The following is a 24,577-nucleotide window of genomic DNA, read 5'->3' on the forward strand; positions in this document are numbered from 1 at the left end:
GTGTTCAGTTGATGCTGGTCATGACTCCTAATTTCCCACCAAAGCCAAGAAAGTTTTGATTGGCCACCAAAAATGGCTGTATTTTTTTCATATTGTCTGTATTAACCATCAAAATATATTTTCCTCTCCTTACCTGACAGCCTGCACAGTTTCAAATGCCTCTCCACAATGTTATGGTGTTTAATTCTGGTGGATACTCAATACCTGGTTTGTTTGTTTTTTTCCAGCCTATAAACTGTCAAATCTAACAATATAAACTTTAAAAACATCATTGTAAAAACCACCTACTTGTATTATGTGTAATTATAGCAAGCCTCAAATTCCCAGAAACAATACTGAGAACATGACCTCAGTGTCCTCAGTAGCTATGACCTTGGCAGGGTATGTCCACAGAGTGTGTGTGGAGACAAAGAACAACAACAAACAACAGAGAAGTACAAAAATCAATATGATCAATATTATTTTATTCACAATAAAACTTCCAACCAATTCCACAATCAAAGCCTGGAAGAAACACACTCAGTACGTACTGGCAGAAGCACTACATGCAGGCAGACATCCTGTGTGATGCAGCTATATGTCAAGTGAGCAACAGAGCAGTATTTTAAAGGATAAGCCTGGTGTTATTCTACGTTTCCTACTGTAAACAAATCCTATTAAAAGACCATTTTCAGACTTCTTGAGCACGTCTGCGGCCTCAAACCTGCGGGTTCCCACTGGAACAGCTCACAGATAAGTTGTTAAATGTTTAAAAAGGTTCAGCACTGTCTGAAAACAGCTGCTCACTGAAGCTTTTAGCAAACATTACTCAGTCTAGAGTAAATATTGTATTTGTTCAGAACTATTTTCAGCTGTGGATTAATCCACATTTGCTGCTCATGGTTAATATTTGTGGCAGCAGGACGGTGTGTGTGGAACAGAGTCAAAATAAACTACAGTGTGTGTGTTCATTGTAATGAAGGAACATGTCATCCGGTGTGACAGGGTGATTCATTGATGAGTTTTTAATGGTTTTTGATAACAGTGAAGCTCTACGGCACAGAGGAAGGAGACACATCGCACTTTGGATGCACAGACAAACTCAATTACATGTTGATTTTGGGCTTTTTGTGGAATATCATCAGCCTTATCCTTTGAAGCCTCTTCTGAACACTGCAGTGAAAGTGTCAATGCCACATGTGATTCTGTTGTCCACATACAGCTGATAAATTCTCAGCTCGCTTGCAGATGTCAGGCAGATATTTAAGGTGGTCATCATCTGGTCGAGCTCCTGGAGAGCAGCAGGGAGTGCAGCAGAATGCCTGTAGCTACAGAGACGTTGAGAGACTCTATACCAGGGAGCAGCTTTCTGCCTGCTGGGATGGTGAGAAGGGTTTGGCACAGAGCGAGCAGCTTCTGGGACAGTCCTTCCCCCTCACCGCCCATCAACAGCACCGTGGGTCTGGTCATCTGATAGTCTGAGCACTGGGTGACAGGAAGCTGGGACTCCCCTGCTTCAGCTCCCACGGTGCCAACCACCTGCCAGCCTTGCGCCAGCTTTAACCGGAGCATGTCTTCAAGGTTTTCATACCCATACACTCCAAGCACCTCCATGATGCCTGAGCTGGCCTTGCTGACCACCGGAGTCAATGGACAGCTGTGGTGAAGACTGCTGGCGACTCTGTCCACACCCAGGAAATAGGCAGAGCGCAGGATGGCGCCGAGATTCATCGGGTCCTGAATTCCCTCCAGGACAAGCCAGAGAGGGACGCTGTTGTCTTTCCTTTTGGGTGCAGAGTCACTGTTTTCGGTGAGATAGCTCAAAGGACTGGCCTGCAGACACAAGCCTTGATGTACTCTCCCAGAAGACATCTTGTCCAGATCCTTCTTACTGACTCGATGGATCTGTACTCCTCGCCGATGAGCCTCCTCACACACCGTTAACACAGAGGCCCTGTGAGAGGCCTCTCCATCTTTAACAAACAGTTTACGGGCCTTTCTTCTACCCTGAGTCAGAGCCAAGAGACAGGGAGCGACGCCAAAAACAATCTCAAGGTTCTCTGCTTTGGAGTCCAGTGTTGACTTCTGTCTCGCTGTCCTGTCCCGCTCTGCAGGGAAATCCTCCAGACACAGTTTCCTGAGTTCAGATGACACCCTGCTGTCGTCTGCCCTCCTCTGAGTTTTCTTATGCAACAACGGGATCTCATTTTTCCAGGATTTACTCTGTTCCTGCCACCCATCGGATACAGCAGGCATGTGTTGGACTCTGCGTCGTCTCTTCATCACAGGGTTTTTGCTGCTGTCCTCTGGGCTCAGGAGAGTAGGTGTGACATGGTAAGAAGCAACCTGAGAGCCCACTCTCAAGACGGATACTCGGCTCTGCAAACTTTTAGTCCAAACAAGCAGCAACTTTTGCTGATGTGCAACACTCAACACCCACATATTGAAATAGTTGGAAATGTGTCCAGAGGCACTGAGAAGAGCAGCTGCCTCACCTGGTCCTCTTGGCCTCAGGTGATGTTACACTGCCAGGAGCAGTACGTTAATGACCCAGGTGGTATCAGTGACCTTGATAACGATCTCACAGAGGTTAAATACCTGGAACTCGCCGCCAGGAAGGTGAAACTGAAGAATCCTGTTGGACGAGAGTTGAAACAAATTCAAGTTTCTACAACTGAAACCAGTTTCCCTGGATTCAACGCTCCTCAGCTGGTCAAATGCCTGAGAAGTCCATTAATCCATAGATGTGTCTGCGGATCTCGTTGAGTGTCCATCTGTCTTCCCACAAGGGCAGAACTGTTAAAATGTCTCCTTTGTTCAACCGCCAACATCTATAATCTCCCTGTGAAGCTGCTGTGTTTGTGGCCTTTACGTGAAAGACGCACGTGTGCAATTCTGGTGCATAAAGGAACCAAAGATCATGACCGGATGTCGAGCACTTTAACCTATAAAATAAAAGCCCAGTGTTTAAAAAAAAAGCAAAAAAATGAACTTTGTTCAACAAAGCAAATGCACATACCACATAAGTTAAAAAATAATACACACAGAAGATATGAGAATGCTGACAACATGCTTAAATTAATAATAAAGATAGTATCTACAAAATTGCTATTTAGAAGGAAGAATAAATACAAAAATATAATGAATGTCAAATAGATATTAATAATAATAAGCACAAAAAGAATAAATATCACATTTATTTATGTCAATTTTAAAAGTGACATGTAAGATTGAGGTATTCATTTGGACTCTGTGGCTTCATCACATGCTCAAATGCAAATAGTTTTGTTAAATAATCTTCCTACATTTATTTTTCCACACATTCCTCCAAAGCTACACGGCTTTTTTATACATTTGCATGTTATTTAAGGGATGGAAGTACTTTTTTCACTGGTGTTCAAAAATGTGACCGATGAAGGATTTATTTTGAAAGGTACGGCTCCTCCGTTTTTCCTTTAGTGGAGGAACTCGACACTTGTGACGCCGGTATTAAAAAAAGACGCCCAAGACGTGCACAATTACGTCATATCCCGGAAGTTAAAGTATCGCAACGCGGAAGTGTGGGAACGAAAACAAATAATCGTTCAAATTAGTGTCCAGTTGAAGTCGGAGAAGACGCCCTAAGCACCGTTTAGCTTCTGGATTACCTGTACTGACGTCGAGCCCGGTACACGGTGAGAGTTACACTGCGGGGTTCGCTGTCTGACAGCCGGGTTTAGTCTGTGATGGAGGGGCTAACTGCTAACTGTCGTCCTGGACGATGTTGAGACAGATTTGACAGGACAGTCGAGTTAAAACACGGCTGTGAAGAGACTTGAGCTCGGAACAGGCCTCCAGTCACATAACTACCTGCTGAGTAATGTTTTCCAGGAAGCAAAGAGGTCACTGGCAGGACGAAGGTGGCGGAATCAGTGTTAGGAACTGATTGATCTTTGTTTGTTTTCCGGTTTTCCTCAAGTTCCGTTTGAAATTCCTCAACTTTTCCACAGCTTTTCCATCGAATTACAGTAAACATCACTGTGGCCTGTTGGTGTGTCAAGTGACAAGGTTTTAAATGTGAGGTAGTAATTTATGAGTTTTCACCATGAATCAATCTGCCAGCTTTTTTTCCCCCATTAGTTGATCAATTGTTTTGTCAAAAACCCCAAAAGACATTCAGTTTAAAGTGATATAGAACAATGAAAAGCTGTCAAACCTCACATTTGAGTGTCTGTGACCGGAGTATGTTTGGCATTTTTACTGGTAAATAACTTAAGCAATTAATTGATTGTCAAAACTGTTCGATCGATCAGCTAATCAATTAATCAACTACTTGTTTCAGCATTAATTCTCTGGGTAATCAAGTTTTGAATTTTCCATTTAACAAGGAAAAAGAATAAGAAGTATAGGAACGCTGATTGATTGATTACTGATAGATTAGGTCCTTTGATTTATTTGTTTTCAGCAGAATGTCTTGAGTTCGCCCGTACTGACATCCTGCTTTTGTTACCCTGGAACAGATGGAATTCCTGTTCGGGAGAAGGAAGACTCCGGAGGAGATGCTGAAGCAGAATCAGAGGGCACTGAACCGAGCCATGAGAGAACTGGACCGAGAGCGAATGAAACTGGAGCAGCAGGAGAAGAAGATCATCGCTGACATCAAGAAAATGGCCAAACAGGGACAGATGGTGAGAGGAAGGGCAGGAAAGTGTGCTGTATGAGATGAGAGACTCATTCTAAAGAGGCCTGACGGCTGCGTGTGTTGTTTGAATCTTTGCAGGACGCCGTCAAGATCATGGCCAAGGATCTGGTTCGCACGCGGCGCTACGTCAAGAAGTTCATCATGATGAAGGCCAACATTCAGGCCGTCAGTCTCAAGATCCAGACGCTCAAGTCCAACAACAGCATGGCTCAGGCCATGAAGGGCGTCACCAAAGCCATGGCCACCATGAACAGACAGGTCGGTCCGACGGCCGCTCGCATCACTCCAATGATGCTCCTCATGCGTTCACGACCTCACGTTGTTTCCGTCTCCACAGCTGAAACTGCCTCAGATCCAGAAGATCATGATGGAGTTTGAGCGACAGAGTGAAATTATGGACATGAAAGAGGAGATGATGAACGACGCCATCGACGACGCCATGGGCGACGAGGATGACGAGGAGGAGAGGTGATTCTGCTGCATCCATTTTGACCATTTTCCCCAGATTTTCTGAAGTGTGGTGCTAAACCCTTGTTATGCTCCTTTAACTCCTCCTAACTAGTTCTAACTTAGATTTTCAGACTCGTTGATTCACCCTCCACAATCTGAACTAAGGAACCCGAAGCATGTTTTTGATTTGTGTGTGATTGTTCCTCTGCTTCATCTGCAGCGACGCCATCGTGTCTCAAGTGCTGGACGAGCTGGGTCTCAACCTGTCCGATGAACTGTCGAGTAAGAAAGTCAAACACAGTCACGTGAGCTCTGCACGCGCTCCGTCTGAAGTTTCAGATTTGTTATATCGCCCGTCGTGTGTTCGTTTCAGACCTTCCGTCCACCGGAGGAAGCTTGTCGGCGGCTGGCGGAAAGAAGGCCGAGCCCCAGGCCGCCCTGGCCGACGCAGACGCCGACCTGGAGGAGAGGCTGAATAACCTCCGGAGAGATTGAGGCACAGTAACTGTCAGACGAGCGGCGGCGGCGGCGGCTGTTAATACAGAATCAAACATCCTCGAATCTCTGTGTTTAGATTCTTTTGAAGGCGTAACACGAGCTGTTTCACACAGTCGTGTCGGGGGTCTGGCTTTCTGTTTGAGGTGTTTTCATTTTATGCGTGTATTATGTATTTTATCAAAAAAAACCCCACAGGGGTCATTACCCTTCATAGGTCGAGCAAATTCTGTCTCATTTCAGACGCTGCCAGACCAGACAAATTCTTGGAAGTGTAAATTTATTTCACAGTCTGTGTAAATACTAACTGCTGGAGGCATGAAGGTTTCACAGTTTAACACTAAGAGCAAAATGTTGAAACGAGCCCAAATGAAAGCTGGTGTCGTGACAGGTGGCTGTTTTATAGGGGTGACGTGAACATGTCGCACTTTTTGTACATCCGGCTGTTTTTTTTTCTCTTGATCCACTTCGTCATATGAAATACAGTTTTCGACCTGATTTAAGCCTTTTGATGAGTCTTGATGTGTTTCTTGTCGGTTGTTGGGGTCCAGCTGAAGGTGCGACAAAAAGTGCTTCTTCTTTTCTGTCTAAATTCACTAACAGGACTTTTGATTTGACAAAAATAGGAGACGGACGGAGAAAGAAAGGCGTGTTGAGCTGACAGGAAGCGCTCTCCGCTCCACTTCCTGGTGGCTGTTTGTCAGCCATGTTTTTCTCTGGTGTTTATTTTCAGAAACTCGCCTGTTCTTCTTTTCTTTATTCAATAAACATTTTTTGCAGATTTAACTAACAGCTTGTCTGCCGCTCAGCTGATTCGTCGTTCAAAGCGCTCCTCGCGGAGGGAACGACCCAGATGATGTCACGGCGATGTCATCAGGGTTATTTGTGGAGCTTTTTAAAGTGCAGTCTGCATTCCAAACCGTGGGTGTGGAGGGTGAAAGATGAAGACAGCAAAGATGTTATCTGGTTGCATTATGGGAAGTGTAGTCTCTATCCTGATACAGCGCTCACGTGTGGGAAAGACAGCACCTTGACTCATAGTACATTTACCCAAATACTGAACTTAAGCACAGTTTTGAGGTACTTGTATTTTTCCCACTATTCACCTTTACTACATTTTAGAGGGAAATATTGTATTTGTGTCTTTCTAGCATTCATCAGGTACATATTATATATACAATTCATTAATAAATTGGTGGTAATAATATATATCATCTAACTCTTAAAGGGCCACTGCTGCATGATTGCTTTTCATACATGAAGTACACATAGCTGGTACGACTTTTCATTGGGCGTTCAGAGTAAAGACTGGATTCAGAGACGTGAACCTGCCCTTTAACCTCAGGCTGCTTCTGCTGTCAATCAAAGGAAGAAGTAAATATATAAATCCACTCTCTGTTATATCCATGTCAGGAATATTTTCATGTATACTTTTATTTTATAGCTCTTGTTTTGAAGCTGAATGAGCCCATTTCATCCACAGAGAAGATACAGAAGCCATAACTAGACGGACTGTAGTGATCAATACACCCAACGAGGTCATCTCGATTTAGTTTGCTCAGAACAAACACAAACCAAATCCAAATATCATAGACATGTTAATTTTATTCCAAAAGAATTTAACTTTCAAAACTGTCAATTTGTCAACATACAATCATAGAACAATATTGAATGTACTCAACACTTCCAACATTAAATAATAAAAAAATAACAGCCATGTTTTATGTACATTTGTTTCTGAGAGCTATGTACAGAAAAAAAAAAAAAAATCAACTTTGTTATTTCCAAAATCTGCCTCCACGTTCGGCCGGCAGTCCAAGTACTGAAGCTGCAGAAAGCCATCGCATCATATGTAAAACAGGTCGAGCAAACGCAGCCAGAAATCACTGAGACGAACTCAGAGTGGAGAGAAAAACGGGCGAACATCGCTACAACTACAGCTAGAAAGCTTATTATCGTCTAAAACGGCTCCCCGGAACGTCAGCGGACTGACTGAGGCCGATGCATACACATAGCTTGCCTAATATTTACTGGATGTAAGCGTATCGTAAGGATTGGAAACACCAAAATTAAGGTCATAGCTGTACTTTGTTAATATCTGATGGCCCTATGAGGCGGCTGACCGCATGCTTTCAAGAACTAGAGTTTGTAGTTGTTGTCGCCCGATGAGCAGAGATCATTCTCCATTCTGGGGTGAAGCCATGCTACTGTCTTTTTTTTTCTTTTTTCTTTTCATACGGCTAAATAGAGTCCATGCAACTCACATAAAAAAATAACTAACAGAAACAAAACGGGGAACAGAACACTGGGAATCAAGGCCGAGTTCACCGCCGTCCCAGCCTCGGTGTCGTGAAGCAGGACGGGAACAGTCGTCTGGTTGCCTTTCTTTAGTTTTTTCTTACATTGAATTGGCTAGAAATGCAGTTTTTTTTTTATTATGAAATCATGCTGAGTGGGGCTCAAAACTCCCGATATCACACTAAACATTGATAAAATCTTATTTGAAGTTGTGTGCGAACAATATAGGCAATACACAGCACGATACAGTCAGATTTGGACACTTTTTTCCACTTAGGCGGGGAGAATGAGTGCGGTAGGACTACCCAGGACAGAAAGTCGGCGCCGTGTTGCTCATGATTTACAGCTCAAGCTCTACTTTTCAGTCAAAATGGCAACCAAACCACCCGTGAGAGCGCTCAAGATTAGAGTCCGGTTGAGCCTGCAGCTGACGATGCATGAAGAGCGACAGAAAGTCCACTTCTGTGAGATAAAATCTATTCTGGATGGATCGGCTGCTACAAAATGTCTTCAAACATGTTACAGAACATGCACATAACTGTTCATTCATTGTTTTAGATACAAACTGACGTGTAATCTTCAACAGCTGCGAGCAGGAGGACTGTAATCTTGTGGCATCAGGCATTCAATCTCCCCTTGAGAAGTGCGAGACCAAAAATATGAAGGACGCCCCTGAGGAGCGGCGCCGTTTACAACGTTCTGCAGGAGATCAGCTGGTCTGTGGTGACGCATTGAGACTGGAGAGGCATGAACTCTCCCACAGACTGAAAGCAAAAGCAACAGCAGTTATACATAGCGACTGGTGACTTGTCCCCCCCCCCCCCCCCCAGACAAGACAAATGTAGTATTTTCTAATCTGGGCACAGAGCGGCTTCTCTCCGCCGTTGACGCCACGCCGGCTTCACTTCCGACAGGTCCGGTGAGGCGTGTGTTTCTTGGGCACCTCGATGCGACATCGGCTCCGGTCGTCCAGCCAAGGCAGCTCGAAGTTCCTGCAGGAAGAAGAAACGTTGCTTTTAGTTAAAAATGATAAACTTGATGTGTAGAAAAGATGAATTGACCCTCAGAGCTGCACAGTGTGCTGGCAGGCTTCAAAAGCAGGTTTTCTCTGAGGAAGCCCGAACTGAAAATGGAAATTATGACCAAACTTTTGTCAGGGAAAATAACCAAATCTCAGCTTAAAATAGTGATATTTTACATGAGATCACTTTACTCTATGTGTTTTATGCAAAGTTTCACCAAAAATGAAACGTTTGAACGAACAAAATCGTGTAAAAACTTTACGTTCTGCGCTCCTCAGTGCAGCTGGGAAGCTTTGGGTTAAAATAAAATGTTTTATTTTGAATGATTTGTCGCATCATAACTGTGTTATGTTGCACAAAGAGGATTCTTCTCTCAGCCATGACTGTGCTGTTTCCACACAGTTGCAGTGAAACACGAGCACACAGTGAGTAAACACACAGAAACTGTTTGGGGTTCAGAGCGTTGAAGGAAAACCCTGAGAGGATAAACAAAATGCAGATCTCACTGAACGGTCTGATGAAACATGAACCTCAGAGTTCAGAGCTGAGTGTTTTAAATGAGGGACTTTCAGAGCGTCCTGCAGCGCAGAGCCATCAGACAAATGAAGACGAGGGATCAGTTACTCAGTACTTACTGTTGGGACAGTTTGGGCAGCGGCCGGCCGAACGCCACCACAGGCAAGAAGGGAGTGATCACGATCGTCTCAACTGACAGAAACAAAAGAATCGAGTTAAAACCTCTTTAAAAACATGTCGTCAGTGTTTCTGAGACGCAGCCGTCGGGCGTTAAGTTACCGTCTTCAGTGTCGGGATAGAAGGACGAAAGCTCGGGCTCGGTCTCAGGGACGACTTTCTTCCTGTTCATGCGCTGCTGCAGGCGCTGAAACATGCGCTGCTCTCTGATTCGCTGGATGTCCCACCTGACAACACGGAGAGCAACAGTAAAAATGATGTTTCAGGAGTACAACAGAGCTTCACAGGAGGCGGGAAACTTCCCTGCTCCACATACCAAATGTCCACCCTGCTGGATTCAAATGATCCAAATGTCTGTTTTTGATTCGTTTTCACACATTAAAAATCATCCTCACGGTGGGACCTCGTAAAATCTACAGACCAGAAAGGGCCAAAACTCGAGCCTGACGACACTTTTATCAGTGCTGGTGCATTTGTTGGCCAAAAGGTCAAAAGAAACTGAAGAACAGATGTGCCAACTGTGATTTAAAAAGGCATCCAGATCTCGTTAAAACTATAATGATTGGAAAAAGCCTTCCTGTCACTTGCACTGCACAGACAGAAATAAAGCAGCAGCAGACAGAACTTAAGGTTAAATTATGTATTTTTGAGGATATTTTAACTATAAAAAATATATCTACAGTTCTTGAGTACTTGATTTAATGTCTGTGGAGTCTTCTCTCAGATCCTTTCTCGGCTTTAATCTAAATAATTCTGTTTTTGACATTTATTTTCCAATTAAATTTACCGTTATAGCCGTCAATGGTTTTGACCACTGTAAAAAGTGACGCTTGGTCACAGCTTTTTAATAACCAAACTGGCCAGTTTTATCAGATTTTTTTAGTCCTGCATTTAGAATCAGTCCAAACTCAGGAGCAAGGGCGGACTTATTCAGATCAAATGACTTCAGTCGGTGTCGGTACCTTTTCCTCCTCTTCTCATCCAACTCCAGCTTCAAGTGGCGTTTCAGAAACACATTGTCATCCAGCGGCTGGACGGGAAAACAAATTGACACATCATTCACCAGCTGAAGGCTTCTGAACATGATGGACGAGAATTAAGAAGACGAGTCTCACCTCAGGGGGGTTACAGGACGAGTCCTCATCCAAGGGCTCTATATGATTTTCTCTCCAAGACGGAACTAGCAGGAGGAAGGAAGGAGGGACAGGCAGTTACTCAGAGATAGTGTTTTCTGTACATTTGATGGATATAGTGATTAAAGATGGGATATAGGTTAGGCTTACAAACAATCAGCATATCATGTACTACATGAGGAGTCCACTCACTGGCCACCTCTTCCTCCTTTTTAGGGGAAGTCTCACGCAGAGGGGACAAAGGAGGTTGGTTCCAGCAACAGAGGTACATCTCAGTAGTAGACATGAAGGGCAGATCTTCGATCTGACAGCTCAGCTCAGGCTCCTCTTTGCACGGGAGCATAATGTCCCTTTCTGTCCCCGACCTCATAGGGACGGTCTTCTCTGGGGTTTCCTTACTGCGCAGCTCTCTTTGATTGGGAGAGCCTGGCTGAATCTCAGGTTTTTGAGGGCTAAGCTTGGCACTTTTGCCCCGTGATTTCTGGACTTTTGCATCTCCAAAGCAAGATTTCCTGCGTGTGCAAAGAAAAGAATCAAAGTTACTGAAACAGGACAACAAATTTAAGTCATGACTTGTACTTCTTTTGAGTTTTGCACAGATAAAATCTGACCAGAACAAATTAGATTACTTTTAGAGTATTATTATCTGAACAAACTGTAGCAGATTTCTCATTTGCTGCATGCTTTGCAGTTCTGTGGCTACCACTCAGCATGTAAGCTAGGCCCAGTGCTGCCATGTATTACTTATTTTACCTCTTTTGACCTTTGCCACCCCGGCTAAAGGGGAGCTGAGTGGCCGGGTTGGGCTGTGGACTCTCCTCCACATCCAGGTCCCACATATCCTCTTTGTCAGGGGTCCATGGCTCCAGAGGCTGGAAAAGGCGTTTGTCACGCGGCGGGTCCTTCCTGGTGAGCTGCAGGCGACGCTCCATGCGCTCAATGCGTGCAAGCAGCTACAGAAGAAGACATTAAAAACCAAAAATTAGAAATGCCTTTAAAATCAACCCCTCACATTACACACCAGTATTTTATTTTTAAAAACTTTTACATACTGTCTCCTTGTCTGCTTTGAGCTCATCTATCTCCTTGTCCTTAGACTGCAGCTGTTGTTGCTGTTGTTCGATGAGGTCCAGTTGGAGGAGGAGAATCTGCCGGAGGCAGTTGGCTTGTGTGTGTGGATTAGCAGGGGTCTTCCTGATGTTCCTCCACTTGCCCTCAGAGGAGAGTTCAATGGATGCGGTGCCAAGGACTCCAGGGACGACCCCCTTCACGCTGTCATCAGCACCGGCATCCTTTGGGTTATTGTTCACAGCCATCTGAGGGTTCTCCATAGTGTCAGCAGAGAGGGGTTTGCCTTTCACTGGGGTTCCCTCACCCCCCATTTGTCTGACAGGGGACAATATCCCCACAGTTTTATTGTCCCCTTGAACTAGTTCTGCGACTGTGGCAGCGAGGGGAACTTTGCTTGTCATGTAATTCTGGTCTAAGTCCTTGGATTTGCTCGGGATCTCGCCCCCCTGCACGTTTTGAACATCGACAAGAAAGTCGCAGGACTCCCTCTTGAGGCTGACAGGACTCACGGTCGCGGTCCTGAAGTGCGTTTTGTCAAAGTCGACGGTGTCAGCGTCCTGCTTGAACCCTGTGTTTGGAAAGAGTGTGGCTCTCAGAGTCATGGCGAACACGACGCCTTCTCATCCCGCAACGCCTCGGCGATGCGATTTACAGCTACCTCCCATGAGAAGTCAGCAGCTGCGGTCCTACAGCACAAAGAAAAATAAAGACATTTGTCGTGTTATCGTTGCCTGTTTCACGGGAGGCTTGTTGCCCGTGAGCCGGGAGTCAAAGCTATGCACCAACTATCAACTAACCGAAGAAAACTAAGACACCAGCAGTGAGCCTGTCTGATCCCGGGCATCCTTCTCCTAAAATCCTTTGCCGGGTTTGAAATTCAAGCTAAGCTATATTAGCACTGCGGTACAAGCGCAAAGCCGCTAATTAGAACACAAACCAGTCACGTTAGGAGGATTTAGCCTCAGTGGTGCGTCAGGGTAGACATTTCGGTGTGAGGGCTTCAAACAAGGACTCGGGAGTGGCTGTGTAGGACACTGGCAGCAGCCATCTCCTCCATTTTGGTTCTCGCGAAATCATGAAAAACAATAACAGCTAGCTAGCTGGCTAACGCTAGCCGGCTAGTTTTAACCAACAAAATGCGCGTCCGGCGCGAAGCGGCTATAACGACCACGTCGAAACACTCGTAGTTCGGACATACATGTTTTTACCAGCATGCATTTAAGCGTCCCGAGCTTACCTCGACTACAATTCAAGTCCACCTGCATGAGCCTTCATGTTCCCTCCTCAAGACTTGTTTTAAAGCGCCCTCTACTGCGCATGCGTAATTTGTTCGATGGCCATTTCTTGTGTTTTGAAGGTTTTGATCTGAGGGGCGCCAGCAGGGGGCGCCAGAGAGCCGCAGTGTGGAGGACCGTACACAAAATTATGCAACGACAGAGAAGGAGAATAACGTTTAGTACAAATTACTGCATGGTCTGTACTTTATCCTAGTATGAGCATTTTCTGTTACTTTACACATTAAATTTCAGTTAAAAGAAACACTCAATAGCTCTTTTCATACAACTGACATATCTGTAATGGAGGAAAGGAAGTAAGCAGCAACATTTGACATATTATTAATGTGATTATAGAAGTAATTTTTCTGCCCAAAGATCACTTTCAGTCAAGCATCCTGATTCTGAACATTTCCGCCTTCACTTTCAATTGTTATCTTCATGTGTCATCAACAGTTACCTTTTCATTTCCTGCTAAAGTGCATTTTTCATTAGTTTAATGGTCCATGACTCCGTGGGTTGTTAACATCAACTCTTCAGGCAAGTAACTCACTCTCCACATTTATTACAGCGCTGCGTATCAGTAGTCACATGTGTATGTGTGTTTCATTAATGCTTTAATGAGCTGGAACGAAATGCTTTTCTTTCTGGCTTTCCTGCCATGACACAACAAAAACAAAAAAGCCTGTCTATTCTATCTATATTTTATCCTCTTATACAGATTTTTACATTTTTTCCTTTTAACTATGACTCTCAACTCTTCATCTGTATTAAGTGTTTTATTCTTTTGTCATCGTTGTATTTTCCCAGTTTGAATTTCACATGTTCTTTGTGGATTCGGCATTTTAAAATCTCTGTCCTGTTATATTCTCCCAGTCGCCAGGGGGCGATATAAAGGAAATTGTTGACGTCACCGACAAGGAAGTAGGACGCTTCCTTGCAATCAAAATGGAAACAGTTGTTCTGAAGTAGCTTTACATATTGCATTAATCAACCTACTTTTCCCGAAAATGTTACTTTTCAGCCATTTTTTGTGTTTACTTTCATAGCGCACTGCTAATGTGAAAGCTAACGTTAACGGAGAATTGCATATTGAGCCGAGAATTGTGAAAGTTGCTGAGATAAACAACAAATATCCTCGCAGCTAACATTAGTAGTTAGCTAGTTAGCTTAAATCTGACCCAGCTATTACCTTCAGTTTGTCTTACCTGACTTTATTCAGCGGTAAACACACTCGTAGTTCAGATTCTCCGTCTAAACTTTGGAGCAGACATCAGCAAAATGCATCGGAGAGGCGTCGGTGCGGGAGCTATTGCCAAAAAGAAGCTGGCAGAGGTGAAGTACAGCTGTCGTGTTTTCACATTAACTCGTTCGGTTGAAGCACTTTCATGTCTCACCTGTGTTATTTTTTCTATTTAGGCCAAATATAAGGAAAGGGGAACTGTCCTTGCAGAGGACCAAATTGTCCAAGTGAGTTGGCAATTGAAAAAAAAGGAAATATGATAAATAAGAAAGCAAGAAGGTTTCTTTGTAAAATGTTCGTGTCTTCTGTCAGATGTCTAAACAGCTGGAAACGTTCAAGTCCAACCTGGAAGAGTTTGCCAGCAAGCATAAACAAGAAATCCGGAAGAACCCACAGTTCAGGGTTCAGTTTCAGGAAATGTGTGCCACCATTGGAGTCGACCCACTTGCCTGTGAGAAACATCTGGAATATAATCAGTGAAAATACACGTTTTGTTTTTATATGTGTTTAAAATAACTTTAACTTCTCTCTCCTCATTGTTTCCACAGCTGGAAAAGGTTTTTGGTCGGAGATGCTCGGCGTCGGTGACTTCTACTATGAACTCGGCGTGCAGATCATCGAAGTGTGCCTGGCCCTCAAACACAGAAATGGAGGTTTGTAGTTTGACTGGAACCTGAAGGCTTTGTGTTGTTGTTGTCCAGCTCTGATATCATGCATGTCAAACAGAGTAATGTTCAATGAATCCTGCCGTGAACACCTGCATGACGTAGATACTGTGATTCATAACATTACAGCCTTTTAAATGTTGACGTGCGTGTGCTTTCTTTCAGGGCTCATCACGTTGGATGAACTCCATCAGAGAGTCCTGAAGGGACGAGGGAAATACGCTCAGGACGTGAGCCAGTAAGTGTCGACACTGATTGAACATTTCATTCTTGGATTTGGATCATGTAATGGCCACATGTTGGTTAAATTGTGTGATTATTAAAATCTTTTGACACGTGCTTCCCAGGGATGACCTGGTGAGAGCCATTAAGAAGCTGAAGGTGATGGGGAATGGCTTTGGGATGATTCCTGTCGGCGGCTCTTACTTGGTCCAGTCGGTCCCAGCGGAGCTCAACATGGATCACACTGTGGTTCTGCAGCTGGCTGAGGTAAGACGCAGCTCCTGGTTCATCATAGCAGCTGTCACAGCTTTGTTTTTGCCACAGGTTCAGTTTAGCTCTGCTCATTTTGAGGGTTTCCACTCAGGTTTGTTCTTCCTGGTGTTTTATGACTGATGTTTTCAATATTCTGAGGTGATTTAATAAGATGTATCGTATAGATGCATCCAGCAGTTTTACAGCTTTTCTGCCTGAAAACTTCCTGAATGAGATCTCGTCTGTTTGTGTCTTCGCTCATTGGCAGAAAAAGGGCTTTGTGACGGTGAGTGAGATCAAAGACAGCCTGAAATGGGAGAAGGAACGAGCTTGTCACGTCCTGGTAAGTGCATATCAGCTCATGTCAGATCACCGTGTGACAGTTTGCTCCTTCTGCTGCACGTCTTGAAAAACACTTTAGAAGATATTAAAAAGTCTCAAATATCAGTAGTACTTTCTCTTGCCTGCAGTGTGGACAGTGATGTTAGTCATAAAACGTCTTTGTGTCTGATTGAGGGCAGTCTGGAGATGTTACACACCTGTACAGTTAAACTTAAATGACTTCAGTCAAAGCTCTAGAATTGTTGTTATACTGCACTAAAAAACAGAATTATTAAAGAACTCTGGGCTATGTGTCCTTGTCTTCCACATTCAAACGGTGGACGATATGATTGTGAAATCGGTATTAAATCCCCTCCTGACATGCAGGAACGCTGTGACGTGCCTCACGCTCACCCGCACCCTCACCCTCAGCCTCGCTCTCATGTTTCCAGGATCACCTGCTGAAGGAAGGCCTGGCTTGGCTCGACTCACAAGCAGCCGGAGAGGCTCAGTACTGGCTGCCCGCTCTCTTCTCTGAGCTGACCTCCCGTGACATCACACCGGAGGAGGCCAATCAGATGACACCTTAGGAAATGACGACAGTCTCAGAGACATGTTGGTAAACAGACTGCGCCTGGCGGCTCGTGTGACGGGGTTGGCTGGCTCGCCGGGGGCCGGCGGGCTGGTGAGCTCCCTCGCAGATCATTTTCTGGACACGAGGAGGGAAAACGTTCATCTGCTCCTGACGCAACGAGTGCACTCATGCTGTCAGTCACTGAAGGAGCTCTGATTTCCAGCCCACGAACCTCAGAGTGAGATCTTCTGTCGTCTTGCTGGTGTCACGGCGTTTGTGTGGTTGTGGGTTATTCTCAATGCACAGAACATGGAATTGTATTCTTTTCATCCATAAATGATAACTTCTAAAGAAAAGACTCCATCATCTGCTTCTACCAGTTAAACTACATGTTTATTGAGTCAGCAGGACCTTTTAAATGCACTTGATTTGTTCGCTGACATAAATTCACTGATTACGTACAGTCACTCTTCTTCATATCAACACTTCATTCTGTCATTTACATTTTAAAACTGGCAGAAATAAACACGAGTCTGTAGAATCTGGTCAGTACAGTTTCCTGTGAGACATTATAGGTGCAAAGCTACACTGTAAGTGAAATACTGCAGTTAATATATTAAGTTTTAAATGTGCCATGCTTCATTTCAATCTCAAGCACATTTTAGCTGCGTTACTTCAAATCATGTGCAGACTGCTGTTTATTTTCCAAGACACGCCAGAGGCTTCCATCTTAGTTTAGCTTTTAAACGTCCTCTACGCTCCAATCATTGTCATTCAATTTAACGCATTAAAATCAGCTTTCAGAGGTTTTCAACCTGCTTAACTGAAGTAATTCCTGACAGTTAACGTCATCTTATGAAGGGCTGAGTTTCGAACATTTTCAAGAGCTCACTTTTAATATTGAGTCTCTTCACATCCTTTATGGGGCTGCCCTTAGCATCCAGCAGCAAACGTCCATTAAAATACTCTCAAACTTTAATCTGACATCGTTTTGTTAAATCTAGACCACACGCACTAACGTTCAGCGTCCAAACCTCATGATGGAAGCTGAGACTGCTTAGTGCTGAAGATCTGTGGTGACTGAAGGCTGAAGTTGAGCTCAGTGTAAACAGTTTCCCTGCAGAGACACGAGCCCCTCACTTCAACCATCACAACTGAATGCCAAACCTCACCCAATCAAGTCGTTACCCTCAAAATGCAAAATGGACCCATGAGGAACTCAATTTGAGCCCAACAGGTCCAAATTGACTATTTCACTTTTGTTTGGGCTTTGTGTTTTGTTCCATTGTTAAATGGAAATCTGGGTTTTGTATTTTTGGGTATTGGTAAAGAAACTCTGGAGGTGTCAGTTCTCACTCGTTGTGTGGTGCTTTGAGCTTTCCAAACCGTCTCAACCTTTAAATGCATCACCCTGTGATGACGACAGACAACATCTGACCAAAATAAATGAGGACATGCTGTCCACTGTGACAGATTGTATAACTCAGGCAGGTTTCAGGTCTCTGCCAGCTGATTCTTGCTGCATACTGGACATATGATGGACACCAATGGCTGCGTTAAAGGTATTTTAAAAAAAAAACAAACAAACAACTAATTTGGAGTAAAATAGTAAAACGGTGCAAATATATCAGCATGGTTCTTTACATGTGACCCCACTTGTAAGACGTTTTTCTCTCCAGACATACGAAAGACACCTAAACTGGACCTTTGGGAGCCGTCGTCACAGTTAGTGGCTGTAGACGTGGTCTTCAAACTCAGCCTGCTCCATGCCGTCGCAGATCAACGTGCAGAAGGGACAGACTCGGTGACTCTGCTCGTGCTGCTCCAGCTCCAGTCGGGTTATGAAGGGGAAACTCTCCTGGCAGTGACGGCACACCAGCGACGGCTGCGAACAGAAATAGAGGCAGCGCATTAGAAGTGGTAACAAAATAGGGAGCAGATTATGTTTAAAGTCCGCTTCGAAAATAAACTGTAAACAGTCGAGTCGCTCGCTCTCGGGCTCATGGGTGGATCTCCAGAGAGGGAGGGAGGGAGGGAGGGAGTCGCCTGCAGTCCAGCTGCTTTAAGTTAATTCATCAAGTTTCCTTTTTCCACCACGATTTGTTCATAGTGTCAGAGGAAAATCTGTAAAAGGTTCTGGATGGGAATCATTTAAGTGAAGGAGCAGGTGAGGTCGTGGCCTCCAGACTCAGCTGATACTGTGCGAATCACTCTGGAGAAGTTATCTGACTCACCTCCTCCTCTGGGTCTGCAGCACTCCCTGCGAGGAAAGAGAAAATCATTAAGACAGTTATGTCTTCCAGAGCGGCAGCTGATGAGTACTTAATTTAATTAATGAAGTAATTTCAGAGCCTGTTACTCACCTATGGTCTCGTACAGGTTCTCAGCCTGCTCAGGTGTCTCATGGGTGGATGAAGCGGCGCCAGCTGTATGGGCGGTGTCAGGCTGCATGCATGGTGCTGCAGCTTGGAGGTCGGCGCAAACTCTGCGCAGCCCCTCGATGTCGCTGAAGAGATTCTGACACGAGAAGCACAGTTGAGCAAACGTGCAGTGAGCCTTTGAATGGAGGCGGCGTTGGTGTCAATCTACCTTGTTTTCTTTGGCGAGCTCTTCTTTCTCATTGGTCAGCAGCATGATCAGGTGTTCCTTATCCTCGATGACGCTGTCTTTATCTGCGATCATCTCATGCGCCTCTCTGAGCTGCAGCTGAAGGAGGATGAGGGAAAACAAACCACCGTTTTCAACACACGAAGAAGACAAACCTGGCTTGTAAACCATATGGCCGAAAGTATATGGACACCTGAACATTATGTGTGATTACTGAACACGCGAGCTGGCTTTGTAACAGGAAAGGACCTTCCACAAACTTCTAAAACACAGAATCACTGTGTCCTGGCACGTTAAGATTTCCCTTCATTGGTACTAAACTGCTCAGCTAAAAATGGCAGAAACAGCCCCAAAAGTAAACAACTTGTCCACATACTTTTGGCCACATAGTCGACCTACACTCAGGCCTCCATGTTGTCAGATTCGTGACTTCACCTCTTGTTTGTTACTTTGCCGTTCCGCCTGCTCGTGTGAGACGATCATCTTCTTCAGCTGCTCCCTGACGTGCAGCAGCTCTCTGTCCAGGACCTCGGCTTGTCTCTTGGTGTTTCTGGACACCTCCCTCTCGGCCGCCAGCTCCTCCTGAAGCTGGCAGACCAGAGTCTGACACTGCACCTGCAGAGGACGTAACATGACGCATTTAGCATAAAGGAAACACACACCATTGTTTGGAATGACAAGAATGTCATTCTCTGATTTGTTCCCACTCTCAGCTCGTCGTCTGAAGAGCTGTGCGGCGTCTCCTGCTGCGACAGCCTCCTGCAGAGCTCCTGGTTCTCCCTCTTCATGTCGTCCATGTTGTGCATGAGGCTTTGCAACCTTTGCACCTCTGCAGAGAACTTTTCCTTCTCTTTCTCGCTGCTCTGAAGGTCCACCTGCCAAAAAGGTAGAGCACACATTTGAACACAGGACCGAGAGTTCATACTGTCACCTGCACTGTCTGCTCTTAAAGCATCAGACTGTTAATATTCTATATTTTTCCTCTTCAAGGTCAACAAAGCCTGTAAAAACCAAAACTAACGACAGAGCCTGAGCTGCACTGTTGCTGGCTGACATGTTCCTTCATCCCCATGAGCACAGTGTGCCAAAGCAGCTGCCTCAGGTGTCATCTGATGCCGAACACCATCTCTGCACTGAGGTGAGGTTCACAGATGAACCCCCCAGATTGCAGCCACTGCTTATCAGGTCACATGATGACACCTGAGCCGTTTCCTCATGAAGTCCTTGAAATGTGGTTGAGAACGTGGATTAAGCTTGTAAGTGGACCAAGAATGGCTGAACTCACTGAAGCACAAAATGTGTATTAATGCGCCGCTAAAAATAGTCCCAAACAAATGCACTACTTCCTGTGTTCCTCTGTTCTTTAGCTAAAGCAGCTGTTTGAGGAAAGATGGGGAGGGGAACTCAGAAAGCGTTGAATGATTCTTTGAATGAAGCAGGTTTACCTGCAGGAGCTGGACGCTGTCTTTCATCTTCAACAGTTCCCTTTCTGCCTCTCTGATCTTGGAATTTAGCCTAAAACAAACAAAAACAGCCGTTCGAGTCCAGAACACAGCGAGTTTGAAAAGTCTGACTTTGATGATGAAAACAGAGAAACGTGCAGACTCACGAGGAGATCTCGTCATTCTGAGCATCGACCGTCCTCCTCAGCTCCTCGCGCTCCTCTTTGAGCTGGTTGATCTTCATCACAGCTCGGTCGTATTTCTCCTGAAAAACACGGAGACAAGATTTCGTCAGCGGCTTTAACGGCACGATGGGACGATTTTACACTGGGACTCACCTTCTGCCCAGCAGTGCTCTCTCTCTGCATCTCCATCTGCTCCGTCCTCTGGGTCAACATCTCCTCCTAGCAGAACCTCAGGTTAGCTTTTCACACTCACGCTGCAGCACTGAGGTCAGAGTTCACACATGGACTGACAACAAACCTTTAAGTGGTCCAGTTCCTCCTGCCGGTGCTTTAAGGTGCCCTTTAAGTTTTCATTTTCTTCCTCGGCTTGATGCAGCTCTTTGACCAGCTGGCTCTTCTCTTTCTCTTTCTGTTCATCCTGCGACTGTGGAAACGAATCACACCGTGTCAAACATCAAAGTTCAGCCATTTTCTCGATTGCACAACGAGCAGATCTGCACATTGTCACTGAGAGTCGTGAAAAATGAGATAAGCGGACCTTCAGGCAGGCGGCTTCTTGCTGTTCCTTCTCCAGAGCTCTTTTTAAGGTTTCCTTCTCCTCCGTTATCTGATCCAGCTCTCTCTGCAGTTCAGCCTTCTCACGTACGCTCTGATCGACCTGCTCCTGGGTTCAAAAAAACACATTAAGTCAATACGTGGCTGTATTTGCTTTTGCTACCTGTTGTCTCTGGGTATAAACAGAGCTCTGTAACCCTTCCTCACTTAGTTCTGAGTATTTCTAAAAAGACCTTTATTGTCTCATCATCAAACATGCAGCCGTTTGCTTTGAATACCTGTGTTGTGATAACCAGGAGCTCGTCGTCCGGGCTGCTCTCCATGCTTTGCTCCGCTGGGTTTCTGAAGCAGAAAGGAGTGCTGGCTCCTCGCACCTGTCCGGTACTGTCGATGTAGCAGAACTGGTAGAACTCAATCTCGTCCTTTGGCAGGTAGTAATCTGATGGGACAGAGAGAGAGAGATCTCCAAACCTCACTTCATGCCTTCAAATCGCTTCTTTGACAGACAGAAACGTTCAGCTTGCAGCGATATGAGGTGGAGAAAAGCAGTGAACCCTCATGTTTGAGAGCAGAACTCAGGAAAAAGTTTGGGATTTTTGGTCAATAAGTAAAAGATGAACTGATTGTTGAAATCGTTATTGACTAATCAATAAATAACCATGGCTTTGCTAATCAATAGCGTTCAAACACCTTGAAATACTCCTCACTGTTAATACTCTGCTGTAAAACAGTACAGCTGGAATCCATACGAAGCACGTGATCTGTGCTGAGGGTCAAAGGTCCACGCTGATTCACTTCCATTCAGTGCAGTGTATGAACGCACAGACGGCGAGTAAATCATCTAATTATGTGACCACGTGAAAATGGCCTGATTTCAAGAATCACCCTATAGGCTTAACTCAGCAGCCGCCTTTAATAATGCACTGATTAAGAGTCAAATTGAGACTCATCATAATCACGAAGTGTCACAAGATAATTAAAAGGATAAATAAGTAAAAAATACACATCTTTTACAAGACATTGTTTAAACTTTTTGCTTTTTTTCTTGTGACACTGGACACTTTCAACTCTTTGAGACAATCTGACAGAGAAAATGAACAGAGGCTGTAACCTGTGATGAAGCGTCATAAACAGACATTTTAGGGGGAACCACAGGCTTAAAGTCTCTGAAACTGTAAATATCTGAGAGCTCTGACGAACTAGAAAGTGGGGAGAAGACAACGTAGACATGAAACTGACTCATAGAGGATTAGACCAGATATGGAGGCACAGAGTGTCTGTTTCCACAACGCCAAGCCAGAGGATCAGACTCGTATCACAGCAGCTCATGAGAACAGATTGTCGGGTCTGTGGCTTTAATTCTGCCTCCATGGTTTACACATTAGACTCTCAGTGTACATTACAAACACCACCAAACAGCGTCGCCCTGCAGACCAAACTGTGTCTTACCCTTAAAAACAGCTTGCCTTGTCACAGACTGCTGCCCTTCCACGTCCACACACGGCTCCACCCACACAAAGGTGTGGTAGTCCTTCGTGGTGCTCCATCCCACCTGGACCAGAAAAGTTAGACATGACTCAGACAGAGTTTTTTTAATCCGCCTCACAGACATAACAGACCTCTGTGATGGTTTCCTCACCTTAAAGATGCCCACCCAGTCCCTGGGCTTGGGCTGGAAGGAGGCAGCGAGGGTGTAGCTGCAGGTGACGGCGGTTGAAGGTGGGTATGAGTGGGAGATGTCGGTGAACACCACCTGGGAGAAGGTGCGTGCTGAGGGGTCGGTGGCTGCTGCCTCTGCCGGGGTCTCCATGCTGGGCTACAGTCTGCCGGTAAACGAATAAAGAGTGATGATGAAATGTCGTGAGTGTGACTGATGACAGCAGGTGCCTCAGCATGGACTGTGCTGGAACAGAAAGCGACGCCGGCGTCCTCACAGGCTTCCGTCTTGTTGTTTTGCGCACTTACACCGTCGGTTTCACTTGTTTCCAAACTGATTACGCTTTCGTAATTAACTCAGAAACACTTTCCCAGCGCTGAAATGCTAACACTTGAAGTTTAAACGACTCCTTTCTCCCGCAGATGACATTTAGCCTTTTCTAATAAACTTTTAGGGGCGGTGAATTTAGCTAAAAAATAGCATTAAAATAAAGAAACCGAAAGTCAGCTAGCCAAAAAAAAAACCGCACCCGAAAGATGAGACAGATTACTCTGATACATGTTTCTGTTTTCTACTACAAGCTGTCATCATAAAACTACATTTTTGACGAAATGTTGAGATAAAAACATTCAACTCACATGTTTGTTGTCACTTGTCGCAGCATCGACATCAACCGTCAGCCCGTCAGGACCAAGTGTTCAGACGCATTCAGGTGCTCCTCGGAAAAGTTCGTACGCCGGCCTCGTAACTACGACATAAGGCTTCAGGCCAATCGGGCAAGTAAAAGAGCCCGTATTTCCTGAAGTGGTTTTATTTGTTGTGAATCCAAACAGTTCTTCACTGTTTTCTTAAAGGAATTCAAACGTCACATTAAAACTATTTCTATGTTCAGACGGTTTCACATTTTTTCTTATTTATCTGAATCAGCAAACTCCTTGTTTCTTTAATTTTCTATGTCGTTTGTGAAATGTGATGTAGTCTTTATTTTTGTTGGCTTTACACTCTTTTAATATTTTTAAGCAGGATTGTGTTTGCTGATAATTCAAATACATTAAAAGTAAGATTTTGATGAACTGAAAAGAAGCTGAAAATAAAGTATTTTAGTCGACATTGCAAAAATTATTTTGGTGCTAAAATAGCAATACGAGGATCCCGTCTCAAAACAATCGCATCAAAACTAAACGTGACTTCAGTTTTGTTGACAAGCTTCGCGTATGTTCACATGCGCTCAAATCAAAGACGTCGCACTTTGTTTCCAATTGTTCCTGAAGGCATCAGTGGTTGCGTTAAGGTGGGGGGCATTGTGGGAAATGTAGTCCAACTCAAACATCTAAGGCCGGCTTCTCTTCTTCAGTGTGAGATTTAGAACACAAGAGGGAGCCAAACACTGTTACGGTGTGAAACTGATGCTGCTCTGAAAACCTGCGGTGTGATACTGAAAATGTGTCCTAATAATCCTGAAGACACCTAAATATCAAACCAGAGTTATGTTGCGTTATGATGGTTGAATTTTTGATCATTTGTTATTTACAAGCTCACAAAACATGGCTCCGTTTTGTTTGCTTGTCCGTTGAAGCAACCAAATATCATCTGAGGAATGACGGTATTTGGGCACCTAACCACGAGGTTTTTGAACTTAAGTGAAAACAGACAGATTATAAGATAATAGCAATTTTCTCACACACAATTAACAAGTTATATTTTAAATAAGACAAAAAAGAAAGAGAAAGAAAATTAAAATTAAAATTGAGTTTTGAA

General features: G+C 44.5%; 5 protein-coding genes across 6 annotated transcripts; 2 read left to right on the forward strand and 3 right to left on the reverse strand.

The window, feature by feature from the left end:
• Positions 1–450: 450 nt before the first annotated feature.
• On the reverse strand, positions 451–2,966 carry mrm1 (mitochondrial rRNA methyltransferase 1 homolog (S. cerevisiae)). The gene has a single exon (XM_076759285.1). The coding sequence runs from the start codon at positions 2,419–2,421 to the stop codon at positions 1,255–1,257; it is 1,167 nt and encodes a 388-aa protein (XP_076615400.1). The 5' UTR covers positions 2,422–2,966; the 3' UTR covers positions 451–1,254.
• Positions 2,967–3,491: 525 nt separating this feature from the next.
• chmp2a (charged multivesicular body protein 2A) lies at positions 3,492–7,396 on the forward strand. Its single transcript, XM_076759734.1, has 6 exons — positions 3,492–3,653; positions 4,479–4,646; positions 4,739–4,918; positions 4,998–5,128; positions 5,331–5,392; positions 5,484–7,396. Exons 2-6 carry the CDS (start codon positions 4,479–4,481, stop codon positions 5,603–5,605), a joined length of 663 nt encoding a protein of 220 aa, XP_076615849.1. The 5' UTR covers positions 3,492–3,653; the 3' UTR covers positions 5,606–7,396.
• On the reverse strand, positions 7,193–13,141 carry msl1b (MSL complex subunit 1b). Of its 2 annotated transcripts, none has more exons than XM_076759733.1 (9): positions 13,060–13,141; positions 11,804–12,508; positions 11,505–11,704; positions 10,944–11,263; positions 10,734–10,798; positions 10,581–10,648; positions 9,721–9,845; positions 9,561–9,633; positions 7,193–8,895 (listed from the first exon to the last, which is right to left on the reverse strand). In XM_076759733.1, the coding sequence occupies exons 2-9, from the start codon at positions 12,422–12,424 to the stop codon at positions 8,805–8,807; spliced, it is 1,563 nt and encodes a 520-aa protein (XP_076615848.1). In that variant the 5' UTR covers positions 12,425–12,508; positions 13,060–13,141; the 3' UTR covers positions 7,193–8,804. The 2 variants fall into 2 exon arrangements, with proteins under 2 accessions (XP_076615848.1, XP_076615847.1); XM_076759732.1 differs by having other exon boundaries at positions 10,902–11,263; positions 13,060–13,137.
• Positions 13,142–14,017: 876 nt separating this feature from the next.
• Positions 14,018–16,759, forward strand: snf8 (SNF8 subunit of ESCRT-II). The gene is made up of 8 exons (XM_076760116.1): positions 14,018–14,431; positions 14,516–14,566; positions 14,652–14,790; positions 14,888–14,992; positions 15,170–15,242; positions 15,352–15,493; positions 15,747–15,821; positions 16,252–16,759. Exons 1-8 carry the CDS (start codon positions 14,378–14,380, stop codon positions 16,387–16,389), a joined length of 777 nt encoding a protein of 258 aa, XP_076616231.1. The 5' UTR covers positions 14,018–14,377; the 3' UTR covers positions 16,390–16,759.
• Positions 16,760–17,985: 1,226 nt separating this feature from the next.
• Positions 17,986–23,531, reverse strand: calcoco2 (calcium binding and coiled-coil domain 2). Its single transcript, XM_076760115.1, has 15 exons — positions 23,458–23,531; positions 22,802–22,985; positions 22,612–22,714; positions 21,441–21,601; positions 21,146–21,271; positions 20,906–21,031; positions 20,761–20,826; positions 20,590–20,687; positions 20,426–20,495; positions 19,688–19,855; positions 19,416–19,595; positions 18,963–19,079; positions 18,737–18,890; positions 18,608–18,633; positions 17,986–18,258 (listed from the first exon to the last, which is right to left on the reverse strand). Exons 2-15 carry the CDS (start codon positions 22,970–22,972, stop codon positions 18,100–18,102), a joined length of 1,725 nt encoding a protein of 574 aa, XP_076616230.1. The 5' UTR covers positions 22,973–22,985; positions 23,458–23,531; the 3' UTR covers positions 17,986–18,099.
• Between the last annotated feature and the right edge of the window lie 1,046 nt (positions 23,532–24,577).

The sequence above is a fragment of the Chaetodon auriga genome, chromosome 20, assembly GCF_051107435.1.
Source record: "Chaetodon auriga isolate fChaAug3 chromosome 20, fChaAug3.hap1, whole genome shotgun sequence".
NCBI lineage: Eukaryota > Metazoa > Chordata > Actinopteri > Chaetodontiformes > Chaetodontidae > Chaetodon > Chaetodon auriga.